Source organism: Saccopteryx bilineata, chromosome 1, assembly GCF_036850765.1.
Source record: "Saccopteryx bilineata isolate mSacBil1 chromosome 1, mSacBil1_pri_phased_curated, whole genome shotgun sequence".
Classification (NCBI taxonomy): domain Eukaryota; kingdom Metazoa; phylum Chordata; class Mammalia; order Chiroptera; family Emballonuridae; genus Saccopteryx; species Saccopteryx bilineata.
Genome location: NC_089490.1, coordinates 336,091,016 through 336,116,910, shown reverse-complemented (window position 1 = coordinate 336,116,910; position 25,895 = coordinate 336,091,016). Strand labels below are relative to the sequence as shown.

Sequence of the window (25,895 nt, the reverse complement as noted above, 5' to 3'; positions counted from 1 at the left end):
CATAGACTACATGCTATTTATCTATAACTATATATAAAAAAGAAGAAATTTAAAAATCCTCACGAAAATAAAAAGAAAAATTTTCTTACCGGAATGAATGCATGTTGCATAGCTTGTTCACATTGTTTTAAGGAAGCAATAGTATCCCACAAAAGCTGATAATTCTCACCCCGGGAAGCACTTGGCCGTTGCATGGTGAAAGCTAGTAACACTCAAACTGAGCTCAAAGAACCCAGTTGAAGAAGAAAAAAAAAAAAAAACCCTGCAGATCTGTTACATAAACTTCTTAATTGGATCTGCTACACAAACTGCTATCTTAAGACTTAAAAAAAAAAGTTAATCAGAACATTTCTTTTGGGGGATAACTGGGCATGACTTGAACAGAGACAGATGTTTTCACTGGGAAGGATTTTTGTTCCCACACTTGTGAAAAGCAAAGCGATCCTGTCAGTGTTCCCCTCTTTACGCGGGTCTGGCAAAACTGCACATACCATACGTGTGTGGGGGGAGAAAAGTGGGAGGGAGGGAGATGTGAAAAAATATTTCCACCAGAAGATTTGGATGGCAGGCCACAGATGAAGAATTTGAGTAGCTTGTGCAAAGTAGTAAAATTGAATGCCGTGTTACAGGCACACATATGTACACATGCAGGTGCCGACACTTGTTTGCTATGTGAGAAACACAGTCATATACATGCATTCTCAGTATCTAAGAATATGTCCAACTCTCCTCTCACTTTAGTTAAGCTCTAGATATGATATATTTCTTTCCTAGAGTATTACTGCTTTTTATTAATGACAGAGTTTTTCCCTGCACTTTCTCTAAAGACTAGCCAGAAAGTTCTTAAGTATAAAATGCAGTCTATTGTTTACGTTCTACTTTAAGAGTAATTAGAAGACCTATCTGTTTTCTTATGGATTGAATAAAAATCCCCTTTATTTCTTGTTCTAGGTAAAATTTATATGAATAATACCAGGAGAATTGAGCATTTAAATATTCTTGGGACCTGAGAGCTGCCTGAACATAATTGGGACATGTTCATTCTAAAAAAGTTGCTTGCACATTTTAACAAGAAAAATCCAATATGAACACTAAATAAAATCTGTACAACAGAATAGAGCAACATATTCTGAGTCTCTTCCCAAGTCAGCAGCGCACCTAGTAAGGTGAGTCTTCACTGGCCCCTACAGTCTCAGCATTGTTGAGGTGGGGGTCATGTTGCATACTTGGAAGTTCCAAGTATAGTTCTAATCTACACTCTCAGGACTGGTGAAATATAGCCAACCCCGGGGGTATTTACTCAAGCGTTTCTAGAGCTAAGAGGTAAATTGAAAGGAATACATAGTATAATGAATTGTGCTTTTAATTGACCTAGAAAATCCAAAGAGTATAAAACAAGGTACAAATTGTAGAAAACAGTTTGATATCATAACTGAAGAATTTTTGCTGTGTTATTTTTAGAAGAGTTGCATGATTTGGGTTACCTAGTTTTTTGCAGTCATACCCTGGTGATAGTGGATTAGTTTCTATGAATAACCTCATGGTGTCAGAGTCTCAAAGGATGATACCAGCAACATTTCCCTCTCCCATCACAATATTTTCCATTTTGAATTGAAGGAGTTGCAAGTGGAATTGATCTTTCAACTTTTCTACTTGGGCTTAAGGTGTCAAGAGATTGTTTTTCCTTAATATTTCATGAGTATACACCAGAAAGCTATAGCCATTAGGCAATTTGTTTTTCCATATCCACCAACCAACCTTTCCTTTTTTTCATTCATGGTGTTCTTCTGTTCAGCGCACACCCACAGTCCCTCCTCTGCCTCCATTCCTGCCCTTACATCCTCCCATCTGCCCCAGCCACATGCTTCTTTCTCATGCACTGCCAACTAGCCAGTTCACAACTTCCAGAAAATATTTTTCCACTAGTAAGTGCTCTATATTTCTCAGCAAACAATGGGAAAATAAAAACTTGTTTCTAAGTTATCTTCCAAAATTCCAGGCAGTCCCTTTTAAATTACTTGAGCCAATGTTCATCATTAGTCCAGACCCCAACCTCTGGGTCTTCTGTCATACCTAAACTTCTACCTCTTGTTCTTCAGGTCCTGTTAGGCTTTCATTTAAGCCATATATCCTACAAGATCCTCTTTTCTTTATTTTTTTGGGGGAAGAGGTCAAAAGAATCTAGTCTCAGCATATAGAACCTCTACATAAAAAATGCCCTTGGATTCATGTATACATTTATTTATTCATTGATTCAACAAACCTATCAAGCATCTCCTATGTGTTATACTTTTTTGATTGTACTATGGACAAATAGATACATTAAGTGTTCATTCCTTCTTTAAGCAGTTTAAAGTTGAATTGAATAGATGATACTTGGGCATGAATAAAGATATTCACACAAATATAATTTTTAAAAGGGTAAGTTTCATAAAAGAGTTGGTAAAAACTATACACAAAACAATAAAAAAGAAAAAAAATAGATCCATTCTAGACAGTACAACAAGTCAAGAAATAAATAAAGATAGCAAAAGAAGAAATAAAGGTACATTTCTTTACTTTTGACATATCATTTATGTAGAAAGTCAAATGGAATTAAAGAAAATTTTAGAATTTATAAAATTTGATATAATTTTGGAGGAAAATGACCCATTGTGATTCATCATATTAAAATATTTTTAAAAAAAATTAGGGCAGCCTTATGGAAGATTTAGCACTTGGCTAGAGCTTGAAGTGTGGGTAAAATGTGGACATGCGTAGATAGGTTGGGGGAACTCCTGAGGGAGCAGAGGTAGGCCAAAGGCACAGGGTGGGAATGTAGAGATCATTACTGGTTGATTTGTAAGGAATGTGATACCTAGGAAAAGTCAGTGACTTCCTATTCCTAATGCTAACCAAATTTAGCTTTACCCAATTCTTAAAGCAATGATGTACATAAATTTAGTGAGACTATTCTTAAAATAAACCTCATGATTTGGTAAATTCCACATATTTATCCGCACTCTTTAAAAGAGGTAAATTTGATATAATTTTGGAGGTTTTAGGTGGCTTAATCATTTAGGTTATATTACTTAAATAATTATGGAGGTTTTATAAAGCACATATAATATGTTTTGCACTCATACTCAATCACTTTTATAAGTTTTGAAATCTATTACCTTCACATTCAAGTGGGGACCACAATGAATCTCATCTGATCAAATATTTGACTTGTAATTCATTTTGGCTCAGTTTAACAAGATTTATTGAGCTCTGGTCTGCCCTGAGCACTCTTCTAGAATAGGGACTACAAAGTAAATATAATTTTAATCCTCTATTTCTTTCCAACTAACATTCAACATGCATTTGTCCCTACCCACAAAGTACAATGCTCATGTTTTCTTCCTGTTAGCACAATGCTTGATGTGTAATGGTTGCCATTTTTCTGTTAAACATTAAGTCACTAGGTCACATATGTGTCATATTTAAAAATATTGTCATGCTCTAAATTAGATGCAAGCCTCAGAATGTCTAAAAAGTACTTTTTGCATGGTAGTACTGCCATGCCCACATGTCTGCATTTGAATGGTTTCTGCTGGTGACTGGTTTAAATATAACTTCCTGACAATTGTACTTCCAGTAAAAATGGAGTAACAGGGCTTAGAGTTACATTTCTATCTGAAACCAACAAAAACTGAACAAAACACGTGAAATAATGAATTTCAAGAATGGACATTAAAAAACAAAGAACAGCAAACTTTGAAAAACAGGAAACAAACATGGTAATCTCTATGATTGCTCCATTTACAACCTTATATACCCAGGGTACATTGTTAGGAGGGGCAATCCAGTTCGACTCTAGTGAACTCGCTAAGTTGAGGAGATAGAGTTGGTTTTCTGTAGACACCAGAGCAACAAGGAGAAACTAGAGAAATCCATAATTACCTTTTATAGAAAAGAGAGAAAAATCAGTAAAACTAACAGCTAGTTCCTTGAGATTATCAGTAAAGTTGATAACCCTCTAGCAAGACTAATGAGAAAAAAAAAAAAAGAGAGAGAAGAAATAAATTATCCAAATCAGGAGAGAAAGAGGTACCAGAATTACTCTGGTAGTAAACTAGATGCAAATATTAGAAGCAAATACCCATTAGCCCTCATGAATTAATATTCAGAAATTCAAATAAAGCTTTAGCAAACTGAATCCAACAATATAGAAAAAGTAAATAATAACCAAGTAGATTTAACATTGAAAAATGACCCAATGTGATTCATCATATTAAAATATTTTTAAAAAACAACCAGCTGACTATATAATCATATTAATAGACACAGAAACAATAGTTTACAAAATCCAATATCCATTTTTGGTTTAAAAAAATGCTCAGGACAAGATAAGGATGTCCCTTCTCACCATTTCTATTTATCATTGTCTGGGAGACTCTAGACAGTGCAACAAGTCAATAAATAAATAAATAAATAAATAAAGATAGCAAAAGAAGAAATAAAGGTACATTTCTTTACTTTTGACATAATCATTTATGTAGAAAGTCAAATGGAATTAAAGCAAATTTTAGAATTTATAAATAAATCTAGTAAGGCTACATGACACAAGATCAATATAAAAAGATCAATGGTATTTCTCTATACTAGCAATAAATAAATAGAATAGTAAATAAAAATATCATTTTCAATGTGAAAATATATAAAACACCTAAAGCTAAACTTCATAAAAGATATACAAGCCATATATATTTGAAAACTACAATTAACATTGAAATTAAAGACATATGTATGGAGAGAACATACCATGTTCTGTAGTAAGAAGAGTTACTATTGTTAAGATGTCATGGCCTGAAAATTTATTTTTAAATTCAATGCATTGCAATACCAATCAAAAACAAATGAGGTTATTTGTTTGTTTGTTTTGAAGAAACTAATAAGCTGATTCTAAAATAACAGAAACTTAAATAACATAACACAGCTAAAACAACTTTGAAAAAAATAAAATTGGAGAAAAAATACTGTTTTCTAGATGCCTTATAAAGCTTAGTTGCTCTAACAATGCGATCCTGGCATGAAGATAGGTAAATAAATCAACGGAACAGAGTAAGAGTCCAGAAATCAACCCACACTAATAGGCAAATGATTTTTAACAAAGGTACAAAGGCAAATCAATGGAGAAAAAGTAATCTGTTCAACAAAGGGTGTTAGAACAACTGAATATTCATAAGCAAAATAAATTTTGATGTATACCTCTCACTACATATCAACTCAAAATAGATTATAGATCTAAATGTAAAACCTAAATAAAACCTCTAAAGAAAATATAAGAGAAAACCTTTCTGACTTTAGGTTAGATATAACAAAAAAGGACAACACATAAAAGGAGAAACAGTACCTAAAAGAACAAAAGGGTACCGTATGATAAGCTGAACATTATCAAACTTAAAAATGTCTAATCTTTGAAAAACATTGTTAAGAGAATGAAAAGACAAGCCCCAGAATGAAAGCAAAGTTTTCAAATCATATTTTGAATAAAGACTCATTTCTAAAATATATAAGGAACTCTCAAAACTCAGTAATAAGGAAACAAACAATCCAATTAGAAATAAACATTTTAACACTTTACCAATGAAAATATAAATGTCTCAAATAAGCATTTGAAAAGATGACCAACATCATGATTTATTAGAGTGAGGAAAACTATAATCACGAGATACCACTATACATATACATATTAGAATGGTTAATATGTAAAAAAAACAACCATACCAAGAGTTAATGAAGATGAGGAAGATGGGGACTCTCATACACTGCTAGTGGAAATATAAATAGTATAGCCTCTTCAAAGACAGTTCAGTGGTCTCTTAAAACGTTAAACATACACCTATGATATGGTTCAACCATTATACTACCTGTTTACCCAAGAGAAATGAAAGCAAATATCTATTCAAAGACTTGTTGTACACAGTATGTATAGCAGCTTTATTTGTAATAGTGAAAAGCTGGAACACTATCAACAGGTAAGCAAGTCAACAAATTGGGATAGATCCATACAGTGGAATACTATTCAGTTCTAAGAAGGAATGAACTATTGATACAACACACGAATGAATCTCAAAATAATTATGCTGGATGAAGACAAGCAGAAAGAGCACATACTGTGTGATCCCATTTACAGAAAATTATAGAAAATGTACAGTAATCTCTAAGTGACAGGAGTGCCTAGGAACAGGGAAGTCAGAAGGGTTGGGAAGGAGTTGCTAGGGGGGATGACAAAGGGGCATGAGGAAATTTTTGAGGGAGGTGGATATGCTCATTTCTGGAGTGAATGGTTTCATATGTCAAAACTTATCACATTGTACATCTTAAATATGTGTAGTTCATGGAATATTAATTATACCTCATTGAAGTTTTTTAATATTTCTTTAAGAGTTCTTAGAAAAGCCATCAGAAAGTCTTACTCTCATGAGTTTTAACCAAAATGACAAACTCTGTCCTTCTTTAATGTTGTATTATCATAGTTCAATCCATCTTCCATAGGTGGGAAGAGGATGAGAAAGCACTGACTTTCCAGCAGGAAGGGAAGCAAAGGAAATGGATGAGTTCAGTCAAGGAAAAGGCCACAGTTTTATACTTTTGTTTGAAATGTTTGCGTTAACTAGTCTCATGATCTTGATTCAGTCATTTGCTTTGACAAGCTTCAATTACTCATCTATAAAATGAGGATGTTAGACTCAACCATTTCTTGTGTCTTTCAGAGCTATAATTTGGTGATCTATGACTATATTTTAATCCTCAATAATCCCATTTTTTTCTGAAAGTAAACACATACAGGCATAGCCCTAAATCTAGCAAAAACATCCCATGTAATTTTAAATTATGCACTATGTCATGTATGATGGTAATCTCTAAGAAGTACAAATTGGTAGTTACAGAATAGTCACGGGGATGTAAAGTACTGCATAAGAGATATAGTCAATAATGTTCTAATAACTATGTATGGTATCAAATGGGTATCAGATTTATCAGGATGATTACTTAGTAAATTATATAATGTCTAATATCACTGGGTTGTATACCTGAGACTAATATAATATTGTATGTCAACTGCAATTGAAAAATAAGCCCTGAGCAGTTGGCTCAGTGGTAGAGCGTTGGCCTGGCATGTGGAAGTCCCGGGTTCGATTCCCGGCCAGGGCACACAGGAGAGGTGCCCATCTGCTTCTCCACCCCTCCCCCTCTCCTTCCTCTCTGTCTCTCTCTTCCCCTCCTGCAGCCGAGGCTCCATTGGAGCAAAAGATGGCCCGGGCGCTGGGGATGGCTCCTTGGCCTCTGCCCCAGGCACTAGAGTGGCTCTGGTCGTGACAGAGCGACGCCCCCCATGGGCAGAGCATCGCCCCCTGGTGGGCGTGCGGGGTGGATCCCGGTCGGGCGCATGCAGGAGTCTGTCTGACTGTCTCTCCCCGTTTCCAGCTTCAGGAAAATCAAAAAAAAAAAAAAGAAAAGAAAAAGAAAAAATGATTTAAAGAAAAAAATAAAAGACAGTAAAACTCTCTTGAAGATAGGGTCTCCCATCTTAAAATATCTGGCTTCCCCATCGTATTTAAAGTTCAGAGCCTACATCATTGTAACAGTGACATTATAATTAGTATTAAAATTGTAAGGATAAAACCTACCCTTTACTTCTTTCAAAACTATTTTCTCATTCAGTACCACTCTCCTGCCTCATTAAGGTATTATTCTATTCACATGCCATTTAGCTTACTAGGCACGTGAACTTGGACAAGTCTCTTAGTTTCTTTTTCCCTTCAGTTTATCTGTAAAATAGAGATTATAACAGTACTGATCTCATAGGGTTGTTGAGAATTAAATGAGAGCTAATATTTGTAAAACGTTAGAGCCTGCCACATAAACAGCATTATTATTAGTGTTTATAAGATTATTCTATTTTATTTTCTTTTATTAATATACTCAATATGTAAGAATTAAATCATAAAGTAAGTAATGAATAATATCTAAAATAAATTTATATCTTTTGGAGCTTAAACCAACAAATAGTAGACCAGTGATCAAGAAATATTGAGGTAATTTAAGATTCACCTTTCCTAATCATCATCACACCCCAGTCTAAGTATGTATTCTTCCTAATACTCTTTCTTTCTGAACTCTGTTTGTTTCTTTAATAGTTCCCATCTCGATTTAAAATATAGCTATTGATTTACCTTTTATTTTTTGTCTCCCTCTAAACTATAGGTTCAGGAAGAAAAGTAAGTACACAGTCAGGACCAGCACAGTGCCTGGAATAACAGATTCTTTCGGTGTTTGCTCAATGTTATTGTTATTAATTAATCCTAAAATAGATTAAAGCTTATTAAAACTTCAAAAATATATGCTAGTATATTTACCAGGTTACTGTGTACTTTTGAAGATTTTTGGCAAATTTGGCCATGGTTCTTATAAAAATCTCAAACCTGACCCATTTTCTCCTCTTCAAGAGAGAATGACACTTCTTTTTTGGTGAAACAACACACACATGACTGTGCAGGGTGAAAGGGCAAATGAAATTTTATGGTGGGCAGAAGAGTTCCAGAGGACAGGAAATTATCTGTGGTATATCAAAATTCATACAATAGAGAATTGTGCTATGTACTTAATCAAGCTGTCAGTCATACTTCCCATGTGAGTAAGAGGTGCAAGACATGGTAATAGAATGCTATTCCATTCACTCTGCAGTCTTTGGAATCCTAAGTCTGTTGTTATAAAGGTGAAAAAGCAAGTGATCAGAGAGAAGCTGACTGAAGCAGGCAGGACACCTCAGGCCAGAATTAAGGCAGGGACTAACTTGGATAGAACTATGAGACACACCAAGTCTGCATTCCTCATGTTCTTCACCTCCAAGAGCCTCAGCCCTTCTCTGAATTCTGCTGACAGAGGGAACACTACGTGAACTCATGTGTCGGACAGTGTTAAGAATTTAATATATTTCTCTTCCATTTGCTTCGGTGATTCTTTCTGAGGGCAGGTGTCATTCTTATTTATCTGTTTATCCCCAGGCCCTAGTACATTGCTTAGCATATAAGGAGAGACAGCCTAGGTGTGTTAAATAAATGGATGGATGTGGAAAGTATTCTACTTGACAGTGGATAAAAAAAGGAATTTTTTGTATTTGTAGAGCACATTTTGGCTGACAAAGCATTTTCACAACTAGGAATTCTCTTTTACTTTTTACTGTCTCTGTGTTCCCTCATTTCAGTATTAGTGTATCAATATCTCCCTCATTTTTGTTCCTGACCCAGATTTCTCTCTCTCATCACATATCCACTGCATGCTGGTCATCTCCACTCAGGCATCCCACAGACACCTCAGACTTACCACCTTTAAAGTCTGAGTTCTCGTGCTCTTTCCTGCCATCTTCAGATTTGCTTCTCTCTCCTTATCCAGTAAACCCCAGCTTCTTCCACTCAGTTAGTTGTTCAAACTACGTGCCTTTGTCTCAGGAAACCCAAATATTCACTTCATGGTGACCTCTGGGCCTGGCCTGGTTTAGCCCTGCCGGTCTCCAATGTTATCTTGTGCCATTTCCCCCAACTCTGTGCCCCAGCCCCACAGCCCTGCTCCCAATACTTAGGACATGATGAAGCCCACTCTCATGTCAGTTCCTATTAGATGATAGCTACTCTGCCTCAACTCTTCTCCCACCCTCTCTCCAAAATTCTCTCTTACTTGTCCTTCAAATCTGAGTTCCACTGTGCTTGTAGGAGGCTTAGCAGCACGTTGTCCTCTACTCACGAGATTCCAGTAATGCTCCCTTCCCCCAGTAGTGACAACCAAATAGGTCCCTGGACATTGTCAAATGAAACCTGGTTGGAGGGAGGGTACAAAAATAAAACTTACTTGAGAAGCATGACCTTGATGAGGACATTTTTTCATAGATCTTTAAAAAAAATTTTTTTAGGTATTGATTTTAGAGAGAGAGAAAAGGAAGAGAAAGGGGGGGAGGGAGGAGAGAGAGAGAAGGAAGAGAAAGGGAGGGGGAGGAGGGAGAGAGAGAGAGAAAGAGAGATCAATTTGTTATCCCATTTATTTATGCATCAATTGGTTGATTCTTGTAGGTGTCCTAGCTGGGGATTGAACTGACAACCTTGGCATATCTGGATGGAGCTCTAACCAACTGAGCTAACCAGCCAGGGTTTTGCCATAGCTTTTCATAGAAAAAGCTACGTGACTCTTAGATTATTGTTGAACTCCCTGTTGGACTATAAACTCCCTGTTTATCATTGTATGCTGCACATACATAGTGTTGAACATGAGAGAGATGGTCAATGAATATTTGTTGAATAAATGAATAAGTTCAATTATTGCAAAAATCATATGAAGCATGTATAGCAAGAACTGGAACTCCCATTTCTAAATGGAGGTAACAGATAAACTGAATGGTTAAATGATAGGCACACAAATTATACTATCAATAAATGGTAGATTTGTGTAGGACTTGAACCTAAGCTTTAGCACCCTCAGTTCTTTTTTTTTCCCCTCAGTTCTTATTATCAACATATATCATTTTATTGCTGTTACTGTTTTTTTAACATTCTCGTATTACTTTATACTTGTTCCCTTCCAAGGTTCTCATTGCATCTACCCAACAGTAATATACACACCTAGCTCTATTGCTATGTCTGAAATGCTCAGGGAGCCTCACAGTGACTCCCAATGATTCCTCATTATGATGCTTTTGAAAACTCACAGCATATTAAATATAGGAGGGAGGTGGTTAGGGCTTCTCCTATTGTAACAGGAATGCAAAAGGGGGAAAAATCAATAATTCTTCTGAGTGAATTTGCTTTGATCGTACTCTTAGCCTTGTGGTCCCGGAGGAAAGTAATCTCGTGCCAGGTTAAGATAATCTAATCTTAATGAAGGCATTGCAGAATTGTTAACCAGAACATGAAAGAACTTCTAAGGATACCTGATTAAAGTTATATTTTATTACTGTGCTGTCTGAGTATGGCCAAGCAGAAAAATCTCATTGGAAATAAAAATGATTTTAAATGGTATGACTAATGCATTTCTATTCTCCAAGGTTTTGAAACACACAATCTATACAGCATAGTCATTCAATTTTCTTTCCTTTATTTTCCCAAACAAATACATTTTCATGACCTAATGTCTTCATGGCCAATAACAAAGAACTGAGTGAAGGCAGAGCATTCTTTTAGAGGTAAACCTGACACAGAGGTGCTCTGCAGTCATGGAGGAGAGCTGGGTTGGTAGGCTTTGTGATGATATTCTCCTTACTTGGCAGCAAGGGTCAGGGGCTGGAGTAGTTTCTTCTCTGCAAGTGACACCTGTTTTCTCATCTCTACATAGAGGAAGAGAGAATAGCTAAGAGTAAAAGATTTAGAGTCCAATTTTCTGGGCTAGAACTTGCTTGACTGATTTTTAACTGCATGACCTTGATCAGTTTTCTCTACACTCTAGGCCTCAGTTTCCTCATTCATAAAATAGGTTTGATAATAATATTTATGTCAGATAGTTGTTGTGAGGATTAAATGAGTCAGGTAATGTGGCCAGCAAAAATAAGCATCCAACAAATAACTGTTAGCTGTTATCTCCTTTCCTTACAGAGACATATTTCTATTTCTGTATATTACTAAGCACTGTCTATATGTCAGATGTTTATAATCTCACTACTTCATAAGCATCTCAAGAATCCATTTCCACTGCATTTTCATCATTCTATAAGTATCTCATTTGATTCTTACAACAATCATATGAGGCTGGAATGGCTGTGCCTATTTTATAGACAGGAAACTGAGACCCAGATTGATGTGCCTATAATTATGAAGTTAGATACTGGTAGGGCCAGGGCTATAACATTGATCTGCTTAGGAATATTCCTTTGCTCTGCTAACACTATGGAATTTTCACAGATTCACTTCTTGTCTCAACTCTTTAAGATATCAAAATGGTCTGTGAGAGTTTGCCCTCCCTTCCCCTTCCTCTAGTCAATACATTTCCCTGGGTAGCAAATGCATGTGTTAGGCAGTACACCTAAGTCTCTGTTTCTGTCTCTCTTCCCTCTTCTATTCTTTCTTCTCTTTTTCTCTTCCCCTTACCTCTACCTCTCTCTTTTCCTCCCTGTATATCTCTCTCTCTTTCTCTCTCTCTATTTCACACACAAACACACACATACACACACCTATTTCGCATAAATGAAGGACACGTTAATAATGACTTTGAGATTCCCAGTCTATGGGATGAGATGCTTGGGATAAAGTGAGATTCAATGAGTGGAGCCTGGATTACTAGAGCAGGTAAGGGGCAATTACTAGATTAAAAAAAAAAAAGAAGTGGAGTTTGGATGAAAAAAATAATATGGGGCCCTGGCCGGTTGGCTCAGTGGTAGAGCGTCGGCCTGGTGTGCGGAAGTCCCGGGTTCGATTTCCGGCCAGGACATACAGGAGAGGTGCCCATCTGCTTCTCCACCCCACCCCCTCTCCTTCCTCTCTGTCTCTCTCTTCCCCTCCCACAGCCGAGGCTCTCTTGGAGCAAAGGATGGCCTGGGTGCTGGGGATAGCTCCGTGGCCTCTGCCTCAGGCGCTAGAGTGACTCTGGTCGCCCCAGATGGGCAGAGCATCGCCCCCTGGTGGGCATGCCGGGTGGATCCCGGTTGGGCGCATGCGGGAGTCTGTCTGACTGCCTCCCCGTTTCCAGCTTCAGAAAAATACAAAAAAAAATAATAATAATATGGAAATTGAAGAGAGACAGTTCTTCATTCTAATAGAGTTTGTAAACAGTGGAACAACAATTAATAAAAATTCTCACTGGGGAAGATGAATGGGTCCAAGTGTCAACATCATTAATTATTTACTGTGTGAATGTGGGGAAATTGTTTAACCTTACTAAATCTCAACTTCCTCCCTTATAAATAGTGAATAATAATAATTAATAATAATATTATCAATCCTCTAGAGTTATTGCAAGGATTGAATAAATTACTTATACCTAACATTTCTTAGAATACGAAAGAGTGATAAATAATAGTAAATAAATGTTGGCTATCATCAATATTATTGTCATTGTCATTAATATTATTAATGCTCTCAAGAAGGAGAAAGTATAGAAGGCCTCAATTTATCAAGGTTAGGATGATAAATTTCTGTTTGATTCATTAGGCAATAAAAAGCTATGAGGACAGAGTATCTATTATAGAAAAAAAATTTATAGTTACTTAAAAAAATTAAATAGGTAAGTATTTCAGATACAGGGAGTTTAGCTGGGATTTACTAGCAAAAATTAGGTGGTTCTGGGCTAGAACAATATAAAGCCAAGTATCAGGGTTATCAAAAGCATTTATCCTCTGTACTCATGAGACCCAGGCCTATCCACCCCAAAATGAAATTGTATATAGAATGTTAATGTACGCGTAGCAAAACCGCAAATTGAACAAACTAAATCATTTGAAATTGTACTACAAAGTCAAGGCAGCGCCATGTAAACTCTTCCAAAGTTGAAAGGCAGTACCGTAAACACAAATAATGAATTTCATAAAAATAAGTGTTGCACATTTGATTTTCCTAAACTGTGTTGACATGATCCAAGGTTAGTTAACATAGGGATCACAATATTTATAGTGGGATGAAGCCTTTGTGATATTCAGCTTTTTAATACACTGAGACTTAAATATTACTCATGTCCAGAAGTAATGTTTTGTGGATTTTATAATTCCTTTACGTTAGTGATCTCTTCCCATACAAATAGTAGAAAAGCAAGGCCCTGAATCATGACAGATGCTTTTTTATGTCCTTTTACTCAGAATAATTTTATTTAAAAGCATTTCAGTGAACATAACTTGAACAAAGACTGTCACTCTCCTTTTATTTACTATTTTTTTATAAATATGTACTTATTGCCATTTTCCTGTTTGTAATTCTCATCTTTCTTCTTCTTCTTCTTAAGAAGATCATTTAACATTTCACATAATACTGGTTTGGTGGTGATGAACTTTAGCTTTTTCTTGTCTTGGGCTCTTTGTTTGTCTGGGCTCTTTTTATGTCTGATTCTAAATGACAGTTTCGCTGGATAGAATAATCTTAGTTATAAGTTCTTTTGAGAAATCAGCTGCCAGTCTTACGAGAGCTCCCTTGTAAGTAATTAACTGCTTTTCTCTTGCTGCTTTTAAGATTCTCTCTTTGTGTTTAACCTTTGGCATGTTGATTATGATGTATTGATTATGATTGGGTCTTATTGGGCTCATCTTGTTTGAAACTCTCTGCTCTTTCTAGACTTTTATATCTATTTTCTTTCCAAGGTTAGAAAACTTTTCTGTCATTATTTTTTCAAAAAGGTTTTCAATTTCTTGTTTTTTCTCTCTTTTCCTACCAGTCTCCTCTGATGGAAAATTTGTCCCAGAGGCTCTTTACACTATCTTCATTTTATTTATTTAATGACTGGAGAGAGGAAGGAACAGAGGAAGAGGGAGAGAGGAAAACAGAGAGTGAGAGAAAGAGAGAAACATTGATTTGTTGTCCCACTTAGTTGTACATTCACTGGTTGCTTCTCATATGTGCCTTGATTGGGGATTGAACCACAACCTTGGCATATTGAGGAAACTCTCTAACCAACTTAGCTATCTGGTCAGGACTGCTTTATTTATTTATTTATTTTTGAATTCTTTTTTGTTTTGTGATTCTGATTAGGTGTTTTTCTTTGTTTGTTTGGTTGGTTTTGCTTTCTTACATTCCAAATTGCTGGCTTGATTATCAGTATTATCTACTCTACTTTTGATTCCCTGTAAATTAGTCTTTATTTTGGTTAGTGCATGTTTCATTTCTGGCTGATTTTTGTTTTTTATAGTTTCAAAATCTTTTTTCATGTTGTTGTAATTCTAAATTCCTTGAAGTTCTTACTAAGTTCCTTGGACATCCCTGAAACCCTTGTTTTGAACTCTGTGTCTGGTAGTTTGCTTGGCTCTGTTTTTTTTTTAGTTCTTTTTCTGGAGATTTCCCCTTTTCTTTCATTTGGGAAATGTTTCTTTGTCTCCTTATTTTGGCTGCTTCCCTAATTTTATTACTATGTATTAGGTAGAGCTGCTACATCACCCAGACTTGGTAGTGGGGCCTTGAGTAGTAGGTGCCTTGTAGGGCTCCAGGTGCACCACTGTGTGCACTGTCCTGTTGTAGTTGAGTCTTGACTGCTATTAGTGTTACTGGGAGAGAGTGAGTCCTAGGCCTATCAGCTTCGAGAACTAGCTGTAACTACGGTAAAGGAGCTGCTGTGCAGGAGTGGATGCTGTGAAACAAGAGTTGCTTCTTTGGGGCTGTGGTGCTCCCTGAGTCCATCTGTTGAGTGTGTCACTTGTGCAGGTGGTAGGGTTGTAATCTGGCATGGTCTGAAGTTGTCCACTTGGTGCACTGGTCCTGAGGTTTTCTAGGAGGTGCAACGTCATCCACTGCTTGTGCCCTGCCTGGGGTGACCTAACATGATCTACAAAGCATTTGGCAGATGGCTGCTATGTGTGTTAGACTTGGAGATGCCCAGAAGAGGCCAAGTTAGGAACCAAGTCTGGCTAGTGTTGGGCCTTGGGCCACTTAGCAAAAGGTACAAACACAGAGGAGTGATGCTGCTTGTTTTAGAGAGCTTAGGAAGTCCAAAGCATGAGACAAGAGAGGCCAGTTGTATGGAAGAGCCACTGAAAATGGCTTGGATGGGCCTGCAAACTGGGTAGCAAGGAGTCTCCAGGAATCACCAAGGTGGGACAAACAGTGTGAGCCAGGTTGATGGAAACACAGACATGCTGCCTGCCTGCAGGTTCTGTGAGGGGTGGGGATTCAGAAAAGGAACAGGGGCCTCAGCACTTCTGTCTGGCAGAAAGCTGTCCCCAACTCTTGTCCTGATGCCAGACAATTTAGTTCCTTCCCATATGTCCTTGGTTCTTTTCAAGCTGCTGTCACAGTGCTAGGGCTTAGAGGAAATGAGTCCAAATAAGTCTATGCACAGGTCCCTTGAGAGGAACTTCCTGGGACTCCTCATCACTCTCTAGCCTCAATCCCTGCTGGTTTTTACAGACAAAAGTTATGGGGACTTCACTTCCTGGCACTGGAACCCTTGGCTGGGGGCCTGGTGTGGGGCTGGGACCCCTCACTCCTTTGAGGGGTCCTCCAGGTTTCCTTTTACAATGAAAGGAAAGCTGCTGTGATGAAGAGTTTCTATTTATTATATCTAATTAAGGAGTTAATCTTTAGCTTTCTAATATTTAAGTTCTTTGAAATATAACAAAAGTTTCCCTTTCAAAAATGGAAAACAAAGGCATAGTCATTAGGTAGTACTACTTTACGGTAAAACTACAAACTTGGAATTAAAAAATATTGGCCCAAGCTATTGTGAGGGAACTAGGAAAATTCCAGGAATCAAGCAAACCTTTATTGACCTTTGTTTTTCAATACAGAAAAAAAAATCCATTATAGCATCAATAGTGGGATATCATACAAAGTAATTGCGATCTAAGTCTTTTGTATGATGGAGAGAAAAAAAATGGGTTCTACATTCTAGGCCATGGGGGAATGTGATATGACTCAACTCTTACCATGAGTAAGAAGAGTAAATTTTCTAGTCTAGAGAGAGGTAGAATAAAGTAATTTTTTAAGATAAGTGAGCCTTTACCCCAAGATTCAGACTCACAAGCAACCTTTTAATGTCACCCTTCAATGTCCCGGGGCCCAGAGGAAAAGGAAGATGAGACCTTAGACAAATATGGGAGTTAATCTATCTAAGTATTCTTGCCTCACCTTGAGAGTGAACAGGGGAACAGTTTGGAGAGCCCATATGCAAACTACAGGAGCATGAGCAGGTTGCATCAACCATCTACCTCTAGCCTCTGTGTTTTCAGAATTTTAGGGGACTCTGGTAATCAAAGAAAATAAGTTTCTTTCAAGGTGCCCTTTGCTGGAGGACCAACAGGAAATGGTGCCCAGGTTCCTAATATAACAATACATTTTCGAAGGGGGCTTCCTGCTCATCATCAAGAACCAGTTAGATCACTCTTAACAATAATGTCTGCTCATTCTGGCAAAACTCAGTGCAGCTTCTAACCTATCACAGGACAGCTCTCACTAAAGTCTGAGTATCTGCAGCACTGAAATAAGCAAATACAATTAGATGCCAGCTCAGATCAGGGACTTCACTGACCTAAGGGACAAGCTTCCTAATGGATCCTACTTTTCCTTCCTGACAGAGTCCTTTCAACATTTTTGCCTCTCAGGAAGAGAAGGGACAGAAGACTGAGCAAATATTTTTTGCAAAATATGTTTCATCGTGAGACTTCTTAAATATCATTGTTATCCTCTCCATTTTGTCTTCACTTGCTTTTTTCTGAGAGGTAAATACTGAGTAATGAAAAGGTTGAGGAATGGGAAGTCTTTACTTTGCTTCTTACAGGGTGTATATGATGAAAACCAAGCCTTCTGATTTTTCTGAGCCCGTATTTTCTCTATTTTAAAATAGGAATTATAATTCCTGTCATCAAAGGGGTCTTGGGGGCTCAAATAAAATGTATGGAAAAGCTTTGGAAACATAAGGAGTGATTATATTTCTGTTTGAGGGAAAGAAAAAGGGACTTAGCATTTATGAAACATACACCAAGTACCCCGATACAGCACTAAGCTCCCTAAGGACTTGGTCTTCTCTTTTCTTTTTCTTCTCTTATTTTTACTAAGACTTTTAATAAGAAAGTATCCCCGTGCTATCAGCACTGCTCTCACTGAATGGGCAACTCTCAATGAAGTGGTAGAGAGATTAAGTAACATATCTAGAGTCTCAAAGCTTGTTCACTGTAGAGACAGAATTAAATTCAATTTTGTCTCTTTCTAAAGACAATGCTCAACTTCTAGAAAATATGAATTATGCTTTTGATAGCACAGTGGTAAAAATACAAGGTTTGAGAATGAGTCAGCAAAGGTTTGAATTCTTATGTTGCCACTCACTCAGTATTGCCGTGAGTAGGTTGTTTAAATGCTCTGAGATTTTGTTGTCTCATCTAAAAATGGGTAAGACAAGTGACTATCCTACACAGTGCTCCTGGCGATTTCTAAGTGCATAGACAGCACTTAGCCAGAATCTTGGCACACTGCATTCAGTATGTGTCAGTTAATACTGTTTCATCATTAAAAAAAAATGTTATAACAACCAGCTCAGTAAATGATCTAAGGAAATCACATAATTTCTCATAATTTAGTCCAAGTCCTTTGAAGATGAAATATCAGAGTTTGTATAACTGAACACTAACTAAAATGAGTGGAAGTCAGCTGGGTATAATCAGAGATATCAGATTAAAGAAATGATTTCAATTAGGGATAAGGTAACAAGTTATGGTCAGGATAACACAAAATGAATAAAATCAGAAAAAAAAGAAAGAATAATTCCAAATTAGACTAAATGGCAATGCATAGTTCTTAAAATTAAATACTTTGATGGACAGCTAATTTGTAGCCTAACTTCTGGGCTACTTATTCATGTGTGGTATAATTTACATCATATAATCTTAATGATATGTGGCATATGATCCCCTCATTGAAAACATTAAAAAGTCAATATTAAAATGCTAACCTCTAAATTTATACTCCCCAATCTATAAAAATCTTATGAAACAAGGCTAAAAAAAATATTTGAACTGCAAGTTTTTTTTCCTCACATAATGATCTTTATGTGTTTGATTTATATTCTGAAAAACAATGTGAGTCTACAGATGACTCACAGACCAGGACAGTGTAAGGGTTCATCTATGAACAACAGACCAACCTGGATTTGAATATCAGCTCCTACAGCTAATTAGGCAAAATTCTTGTGAACTTCCCTCTTTATCTGTAAAATGAGAATGATATATTCAGTCTCTCAGGATTATTGGTCAGATTAGGTAAATCAATAGGGATAAATTTCCAGCTTAGTTCTTAGCACTGAGCTCATAGGCAGGCACTGAAGTAAGTTACTTAGTTTCCTAAAGATTTTGGAAAACCTCTCTTCTATTTATTAAATGCTCTCGAGGTTCTAAACTCATTCTTAGGTATCAGTGAAGTATAAATACTGCTCCTGCCCTTGAGGATTCCACAGAGTAGTTAGTCATTTCATTAAACTGACACCACATGAATATTGAATGTATTGGAAAACAACATGGTTAAATTGGTTGGGCATATAGGGGAAGGTGGGGAGTAAGTAGACCAAGAAAAAGCTACAGACAAAAAGAAATGTCACTAAGCCTGGATGTGCAGGGGTGGCTGGAATTCCACAGAAAGTCAAGGGAAGAAAGGATTTTCCCCAGTTCAGAATAACAGCCATGAGGTAGGTTAATCTTCTCTCCTATCGTTTTGAATGGAGAGACTTCTCCCGTGTAATCCACTGAGTCTCCTTTTCCCAGAGAAGAAGGATGTTTAATGCTGTGTAAGTTTGAAAAAAGGAACTGAGCATACTCAGCTCATTCTTTCTCTGGGGAGCCAGACAGCCTGCATAAGCCCTGAGTTCTCCTTTCATTATAAGACAAGCTTAGCGGGACAGGCAGTGCTTCTGCAGGACAAGCCGGTATGGGGAGTAACCCAAGCTCAGAGGATGTTGCTAAGCCTATTTGGCTGCCTGCTATTGCTATTCCTCCAATTTAGCTTTTATCAATAATAAAGCCAACTTTTAAAAACATCCCTATCAGAATCTGGCACTACTATTGAATCTTGTTTTAATTTTAAGATGAAAATATAGTGGTATTTACTGAGCCTCCTTAAACTTGGTAGAGAGTGAATGTTTTGAAACAGGAGAGTGCGTAGTGTATTCACAATGTGATACTTTTTTTTTTCAGAAGAGTGATGTACTTAGGAAGGGGAAAGGAGGAAAAACTGGTTTTAAGGTTTAAATTTGGTCAGTGAATGTATTATAGAGGCTTTTCTGTCACTTCAAGGAATTTGGACTATACCATAACCGGTGTGGAATTATGAAAGGATTTTAAGCAGGAGAATGACAAGGCATTTGGTGGGAGGAGGGGGGTATTAGAAGGATTCTGGCAGCTTGTAGTGGATGGATTAGGTGGTGCATTGGAGACAAAAGGCCACTTTAATGACTGGTCCAGCAGTGCAGGTAAGATCTTTAAGAGTAGACCTACTCATTGATTCTCTATGAATCTCTAAATTCCCTCAGAATCCAGAAGTATAAGACAAAAGGCCAACATACCTTACTTTGAAAGCACAATTTCAAAAGATCAGAAAGGCCTGCGGGGATAAAAGCTGCATATAATGAGAGTTCCAATAAGAGGTATACACTTAAGCTCACCTGTTGCTGAAATAAAGAGAGGATTAGGTGGCCAATCTAGAACTCATCACAAATAATCACACCTAATTTAAAAAACATTGTCTAAAAGACAAGCCAAATTTCACTAATCATACAATAGATAGAGGTTCTGTAAGAAAAAAAATGAAGATGCATGCCTTATGTTTAACACTGTCTTCTCCCTCCCTCTCTGTACCACCAGTAACAGAATATGCATGTAATTGCACCTGTGTAACAGATCGGGGCATAAAGGGTTCAGGAAAGATAATACATTACATGACTCATCTAATAATGTAACCCTATAACCAGATAGGAGGGAAGATCTAGTGAATAGAGAGCAGAACGGGAAGTCACAGCTGCCCACCTATCCCTCCATAGTCTGGCCCAGGTTCATTTTGCTAAATGAGCACTCTGTTTTTAATTTACTGAGCAGTGTGGGTTTATATTTTAAAGTTATTATGCATAAGTAAAGAAAAGGTAAACAGCTAGCTTTTTGAGAACATCTTGTTGTCTATTGCAGAAGTAAAATATCAAACTTTGGGATGTAATACCAAGATTCTTCCTTCAGCAATTATTTTTTGAGGACTATCAGATATTACTATCAAGTTAGGTAAGTGACAGATTGGTTCATTGGCTAGAACAACTGCAGCAGTCACAACAGACCCTAATTTTGGGAGTGGAGATTATACTTAAATCATCTTCAATTGTCTTCAAATTTCAAAGGAAATTTAAAAGCTTTTCTCCTTCCAGTTTTTGAGACATTTACTCCTATTTCAAAATGATGAAATCTTTAGAAGGAAAAAAAAAAAACTAAGTAGAACTTCACAAAGGGCTGTAAGTAAATTATTTTAAAAACTGTATTTTTCCTACTTCATTCCCAAACCTGTTAAATTTGCTGAAGCCTCATCCATAATCATTATTGTTTGAGTTTTATAGTGACCTAAATAAGTTTTATTTTCTAACCACTCCATGCTTATCAGATTCTCAGAAATTAAGTCAACATCAACAAAAGTAGACTTACATATGAATTAGTTTAGGACAATGAAGGGAGTGACCATTGGGATCAGACCCAAGTTGCAACCATAAATCTGGTCCTTGTTAGTGGTGTGAATGAGGGCAAGTCACTTTGCTTCTAAAAGTCCATTGGTTCATCTATAAAATGAAATAACCTGCCTTCTCATGACATTTTAAGGTTAAGAAAATGGTATATAAGAAATGCTTCACAAATTTTTAGCTATTATTATAATTTATTATAATTATGTCATTCACATATAGCACATGACATCATTGAACACCAGGGCTATAAAATAAACTACAGATCGAGGTGCTCCTTTTTTTTTTTCTTATTCATGAATAACTGTGCTAATTTTCACTGTATTTTTCCCTTAAGGGCCTTGCAGTAGCCTCACCATTTTTAGAACAATGGTTCATACAAATGTCATGAATGAATAAGAATAGACACAGTGAAATGTATTAATCATGTTTTCATCTGGTCTAACTTCCTTCAGTTGACATGAAGACACTAAGATGCTGAGACTTCGCTAGGGTGATTCAAAGAGTTGAAAGTAGCCTACTAGAACCCAGCTTTCCTGATTCCCCGCGCTGTATCTTTCCACTGCAGTGCAATCACTCTCTGTCCTCTGAGTGATGAAATTCAAGCATGGGTCCAAGTTGGAAGAGACAGATCACTGAATATCGCCTGACACTCTGATTTTGCTGAGGCATGAAGTAAATCATGGCCCTTGCCATATACAGTTACAGACTGACATAAAACAAGAAACTGTATAGAAGACTGCTAATGTACTCTGTCAAGGCCAATGATAGAATAGCACCTACAATACAGTAATTTTAGTGATGAGATAATGCCAAACTGCTGACTGCTGCCATGCTAGCTACAGGCATCCCATAAAAAGAGGACATTTTCAGATACTACAAAATATAATTTATCCATCAATTTAGTCAATTGCTCTAGAAGGTACAATGGAAATATCTATTCCCTGCGGCAAAGTTTATTCCCAAAAATACAACTCATTTGTTACCATCTTTAAATAAAAATGCAGATTAAAGAAGAATAACTCAAAAAATAGGTTTGTTTGTTATTTAAATATCTTCCTGAAATTTCATCAGCAGCATAATCAATATAAACTCTTTAAATGAGAGATTCAGAATCAACAATGGGCACATGCCTGTAGTACTATTTGTTACTTGAAGAGAAATTGTAATAATTGAGAAAGGATTCCATTTTAAATGCTCTCAAATTTCTATACCATCTTTTATTTATATTGGGAGCAATTTCTAGTGAACTTAATAAATAGTGTTCCAGGGATGTTCTCCAGATTTCATTCTTCAAATGAAAAGTAAGAAATGTCAGAAATAAAAATTAAGAGAGGGGAGATCAAATGCTTAAACCATATACTGTAAAATATTAAAATACCTTTCAGTAGAGTCAAATGATTATTTTACTTCCTTCTTAGCATCCCACCAAACTCTATTAATCCAGAGGCTTTTCTAGATGAAGGTTATTTGTCATTCAGTGTATTTAAATGAGATATTACATATACCTTTCTCATTAAAGTAAGAGGGAGGGGTCAAGGCCAGAGTTCACAGGAAGGGAAAGGTCAACATCAGATATTTGGTGGGCCAGGTTCTGTTACCTGAAGTCAACATCTGAACTTTAGTAAGATACTCTCCAAATTTCCAACTTAAAAATTAGGTAAATTATGACTGCCCTTATAAAATCAGAGTTCAGCTAGGCAAAGGAGCCATAAAAGAATAAAAGAACAACCAGCCAACAAGATAAATATATTATTCACTCTAAAGATAAATGGTACCAATAAGAAACTTGAAAGGATGTTAGAGGTCAAGAAGAAAAGCTAAGGAAACATCAGAGAGGCAAGCTTTCTTTCCAGGTGGAAAGGAGTCTGAACATCTGAGCTGTAACAGCCAACAAATTCTGAAGATATTCTGACTCTAAAAAGATAAGTCTAATACTTGGAAGTTACCCTGGACTTTTTTTATTTTTCTTAACTGCCTTATTTTTTCATATTTTTTTTAGGTGAGAGGAGGGGAGATAGTGAGGCAGACTCCCGTATACACCCCAACCAGGATCAACCCAGCAACCAAATCTGGGGGCAATGCTTGAGTAGTGAGCTATTTTTAGTGCCTGAGGCTGATGCTTGGACCAACAGAGCTATCCTCAGCATTGCGCTCAAACCAATAAAGCCACTGGCTGCAGGAGGGGAACAGGAAGAGAAGGGAGAAAGGGAACAGAAGAGCAGCAGATGGTCGCTTCTCCTATGTGCCCTGATTGGGAATTAAACCCTGGACGTTTATATTCTGGGCCATTCTGACTCAAAGAAACTCACACTGTCTACTCCAACTCTTTGTTCTGTATCAAAACTATATCCTCAGTTCATAGGGTGGATCTCTACCACACTGCTGCTACCTGAGTCCAGCCATCATTATCTCTTCTTTGGATATATTGCTACATAGCGTCCTAACTATTTCCCTCCATCCGTTCTCACTATATCATGTCCTTATTCTAAAAAATCCAATAGCTTCTCTTTGAACTTCAAATAAAACTCAGACTTTATTCCCATGGTTTCCAAAATCTCCATGACCTGGCCTTACCTAACACTGCAACCATTTTTCCTGCCCTCCTTCACACATTCTCTTCTCCACATTAGCTTTCCATTGTTGCAGGAACATATCAAACTTGTTCCTACCCTAGTGCCCTTAAACATGCTATTGTTTTAATTTGTGACATCACTTAAAGTTTGCCATGAGGTTGAATGCGTTTCACCTTTGATCCTTCAAATATCAACCCAATTGTCTCCTCTTCATTAAGGCCTTCCCTTACTTCATTGTCTTATCTGAAGTAGCCCCCCTTTCACCAAGCTATACTCCATATCATATTTCCCTAGTTTATTTTTTAACAGTACGTCACCATCTGAAGTAATCTAATTTTATTTACTTGTTAATTTTATGTGTTTCTCAACTAGGATATAAGCTTCAAATCTTGCCTATTGTATTTATTGCTATATTTTCAAGTTTCTAGAAAAAGGGTTGGCATATAGTAGATGATCAATAAATCCTTATGACTGAATAAACAGATAAATTTTATGAACATGGGCATTTCAATTCATTTGACAATTTTTCACTAAAATAAATAATTTTTATATAATTTGGTGTCATGTACATTTTATCCAGTCTGAGTCAGTTTTTTGGTCTCAGTTCCCTCTGACTACTTATCAGAAGAGTTATCTGGGATTTCAAAGAGACAAAATGTGAAATCCAGAGACCTAATCACAGTATCAGCAAAAAAAAAGAACTTCTTCAGTATGCCTTGCCTAACACAACACTATGCCCTCCCTCCCAATTTTTTAAGATACCATTCCTTCATTCATAAAATATGCCAGGCCCTATCCCAGCACTAAAGATACAGAAATACAGAGGGCATGGTTTGTGTACTCTCAAATCTTCTAACATGGCGGAAGAAGCAGACCTGTCAGCCATCATAATGCTAGATGAAAAGCAGAAATCGGTACAACATTGTGTGACAAAACAGAGAAAGAAAGGCTTAACAAAGATAATATTCAAAGATGACCCTTGAATGATAAATAAGATTTTAACAAGCATAGGGACAGGTTGTATCATTACAGAGAGAGGCAGGCATTAAAAAAAGATTTGACAGGAGGCTGCCTGGTGGCTTCAGGAAATCAGGGGAACAGTGAGTGGTTGGGTTAACTAGAACACAGTAGGAGTGGCTGGAGATAGGGCTGAAAATGCAGGTTGGGGCCAAATTTAAGACCATGTTGAATATTCTGCTACAGAATCAAGTTTTACTTTGTAAACTAGTGTTTGGCAAAATGTGTTTCATGAGATACTGGTATATACGTACCGATGAAAAAGTGATTTCATCACCACACACATTTAAGAAATGTTCCACATAGTTTACCTGCCTTTGGGAGGTATAAAACACCAAGTGTTCTGAAAATTTTTATAATAAAAAATACATAACTGCTTAGCACATGTAATCCAACATAGACCAGCCATTAACATTTCCAGACGTACTTGTGTTTTACAGATGTCACATTACACTGAAGCACTACTTAAGTGATTTTGAGTTGTTAATTTATTTATATCAGAGAGTGGTACAAACAGAACTGAGTATTAGGAGAAATTTGGCAAGAAAAACCAAAGATTGTATAGAAGGCATTTGGGAGGTTACTTGCTATTCCAAATAGTTTATGTGAATGATAACATCTATATTCAAGCTCTGAGAGTGGAAATGTGAAAAGGGAAAACATTTGCGACACTCTGAGATATAATTCTGTATCAACTAGTCATTATTTAATTAGTGAGGGCTTTGGGAGAGGAAAAGTGATGGAGCTGACGATGACGTCGTGCTTTTCTGGCAGGAAAACCCAGTGAGTGGATTATAAAACAGCGTCGGGAGCAGTGCAGAGCAGGGAAGAGGAAGCGGGACGCACAGTAGGCTGAAGGCTCTGAGTAAACTGCACAGAAAGGACTGGGGATCAGAATGTCAATTGCTACTCAGCTGTTTTTTACTCAGTTATTAGGAAAATAATAATTATAAGCCCACAAGAAAT

General features: G+C 36.8%; 1 protein-coding gene across 13 annotated transcripts in view; it reads right to left on the bottom strand.

Annotated features, from left to right (window-relative positions):
* The window catches only part of DLG2 (discs large MAGUK scaffold protein 2), a 2,196,962-nt gene that overhangs the window by 802,187 nt on the left and 1,368,880 nt on the right, over positions 1–25,895 (bottom strand). For 2 of the 13 annotated variants that reach the window (XM_066249075.1, XM_066249094.1), the window contains exon 1: positions 90–194. The exons of the other annotated variants lie outside the window; for them this stretch is intronic. In XM_066249075.1, the coding sequence (XP_066105172.1) occupies positions 90–194 (105 nt within the window). Of the gene's footprint in view, positions 1–89; positions 195–25,895 lie in introns of those variants that run through there. 13 annotated transcript variants of the gene reach the window in all.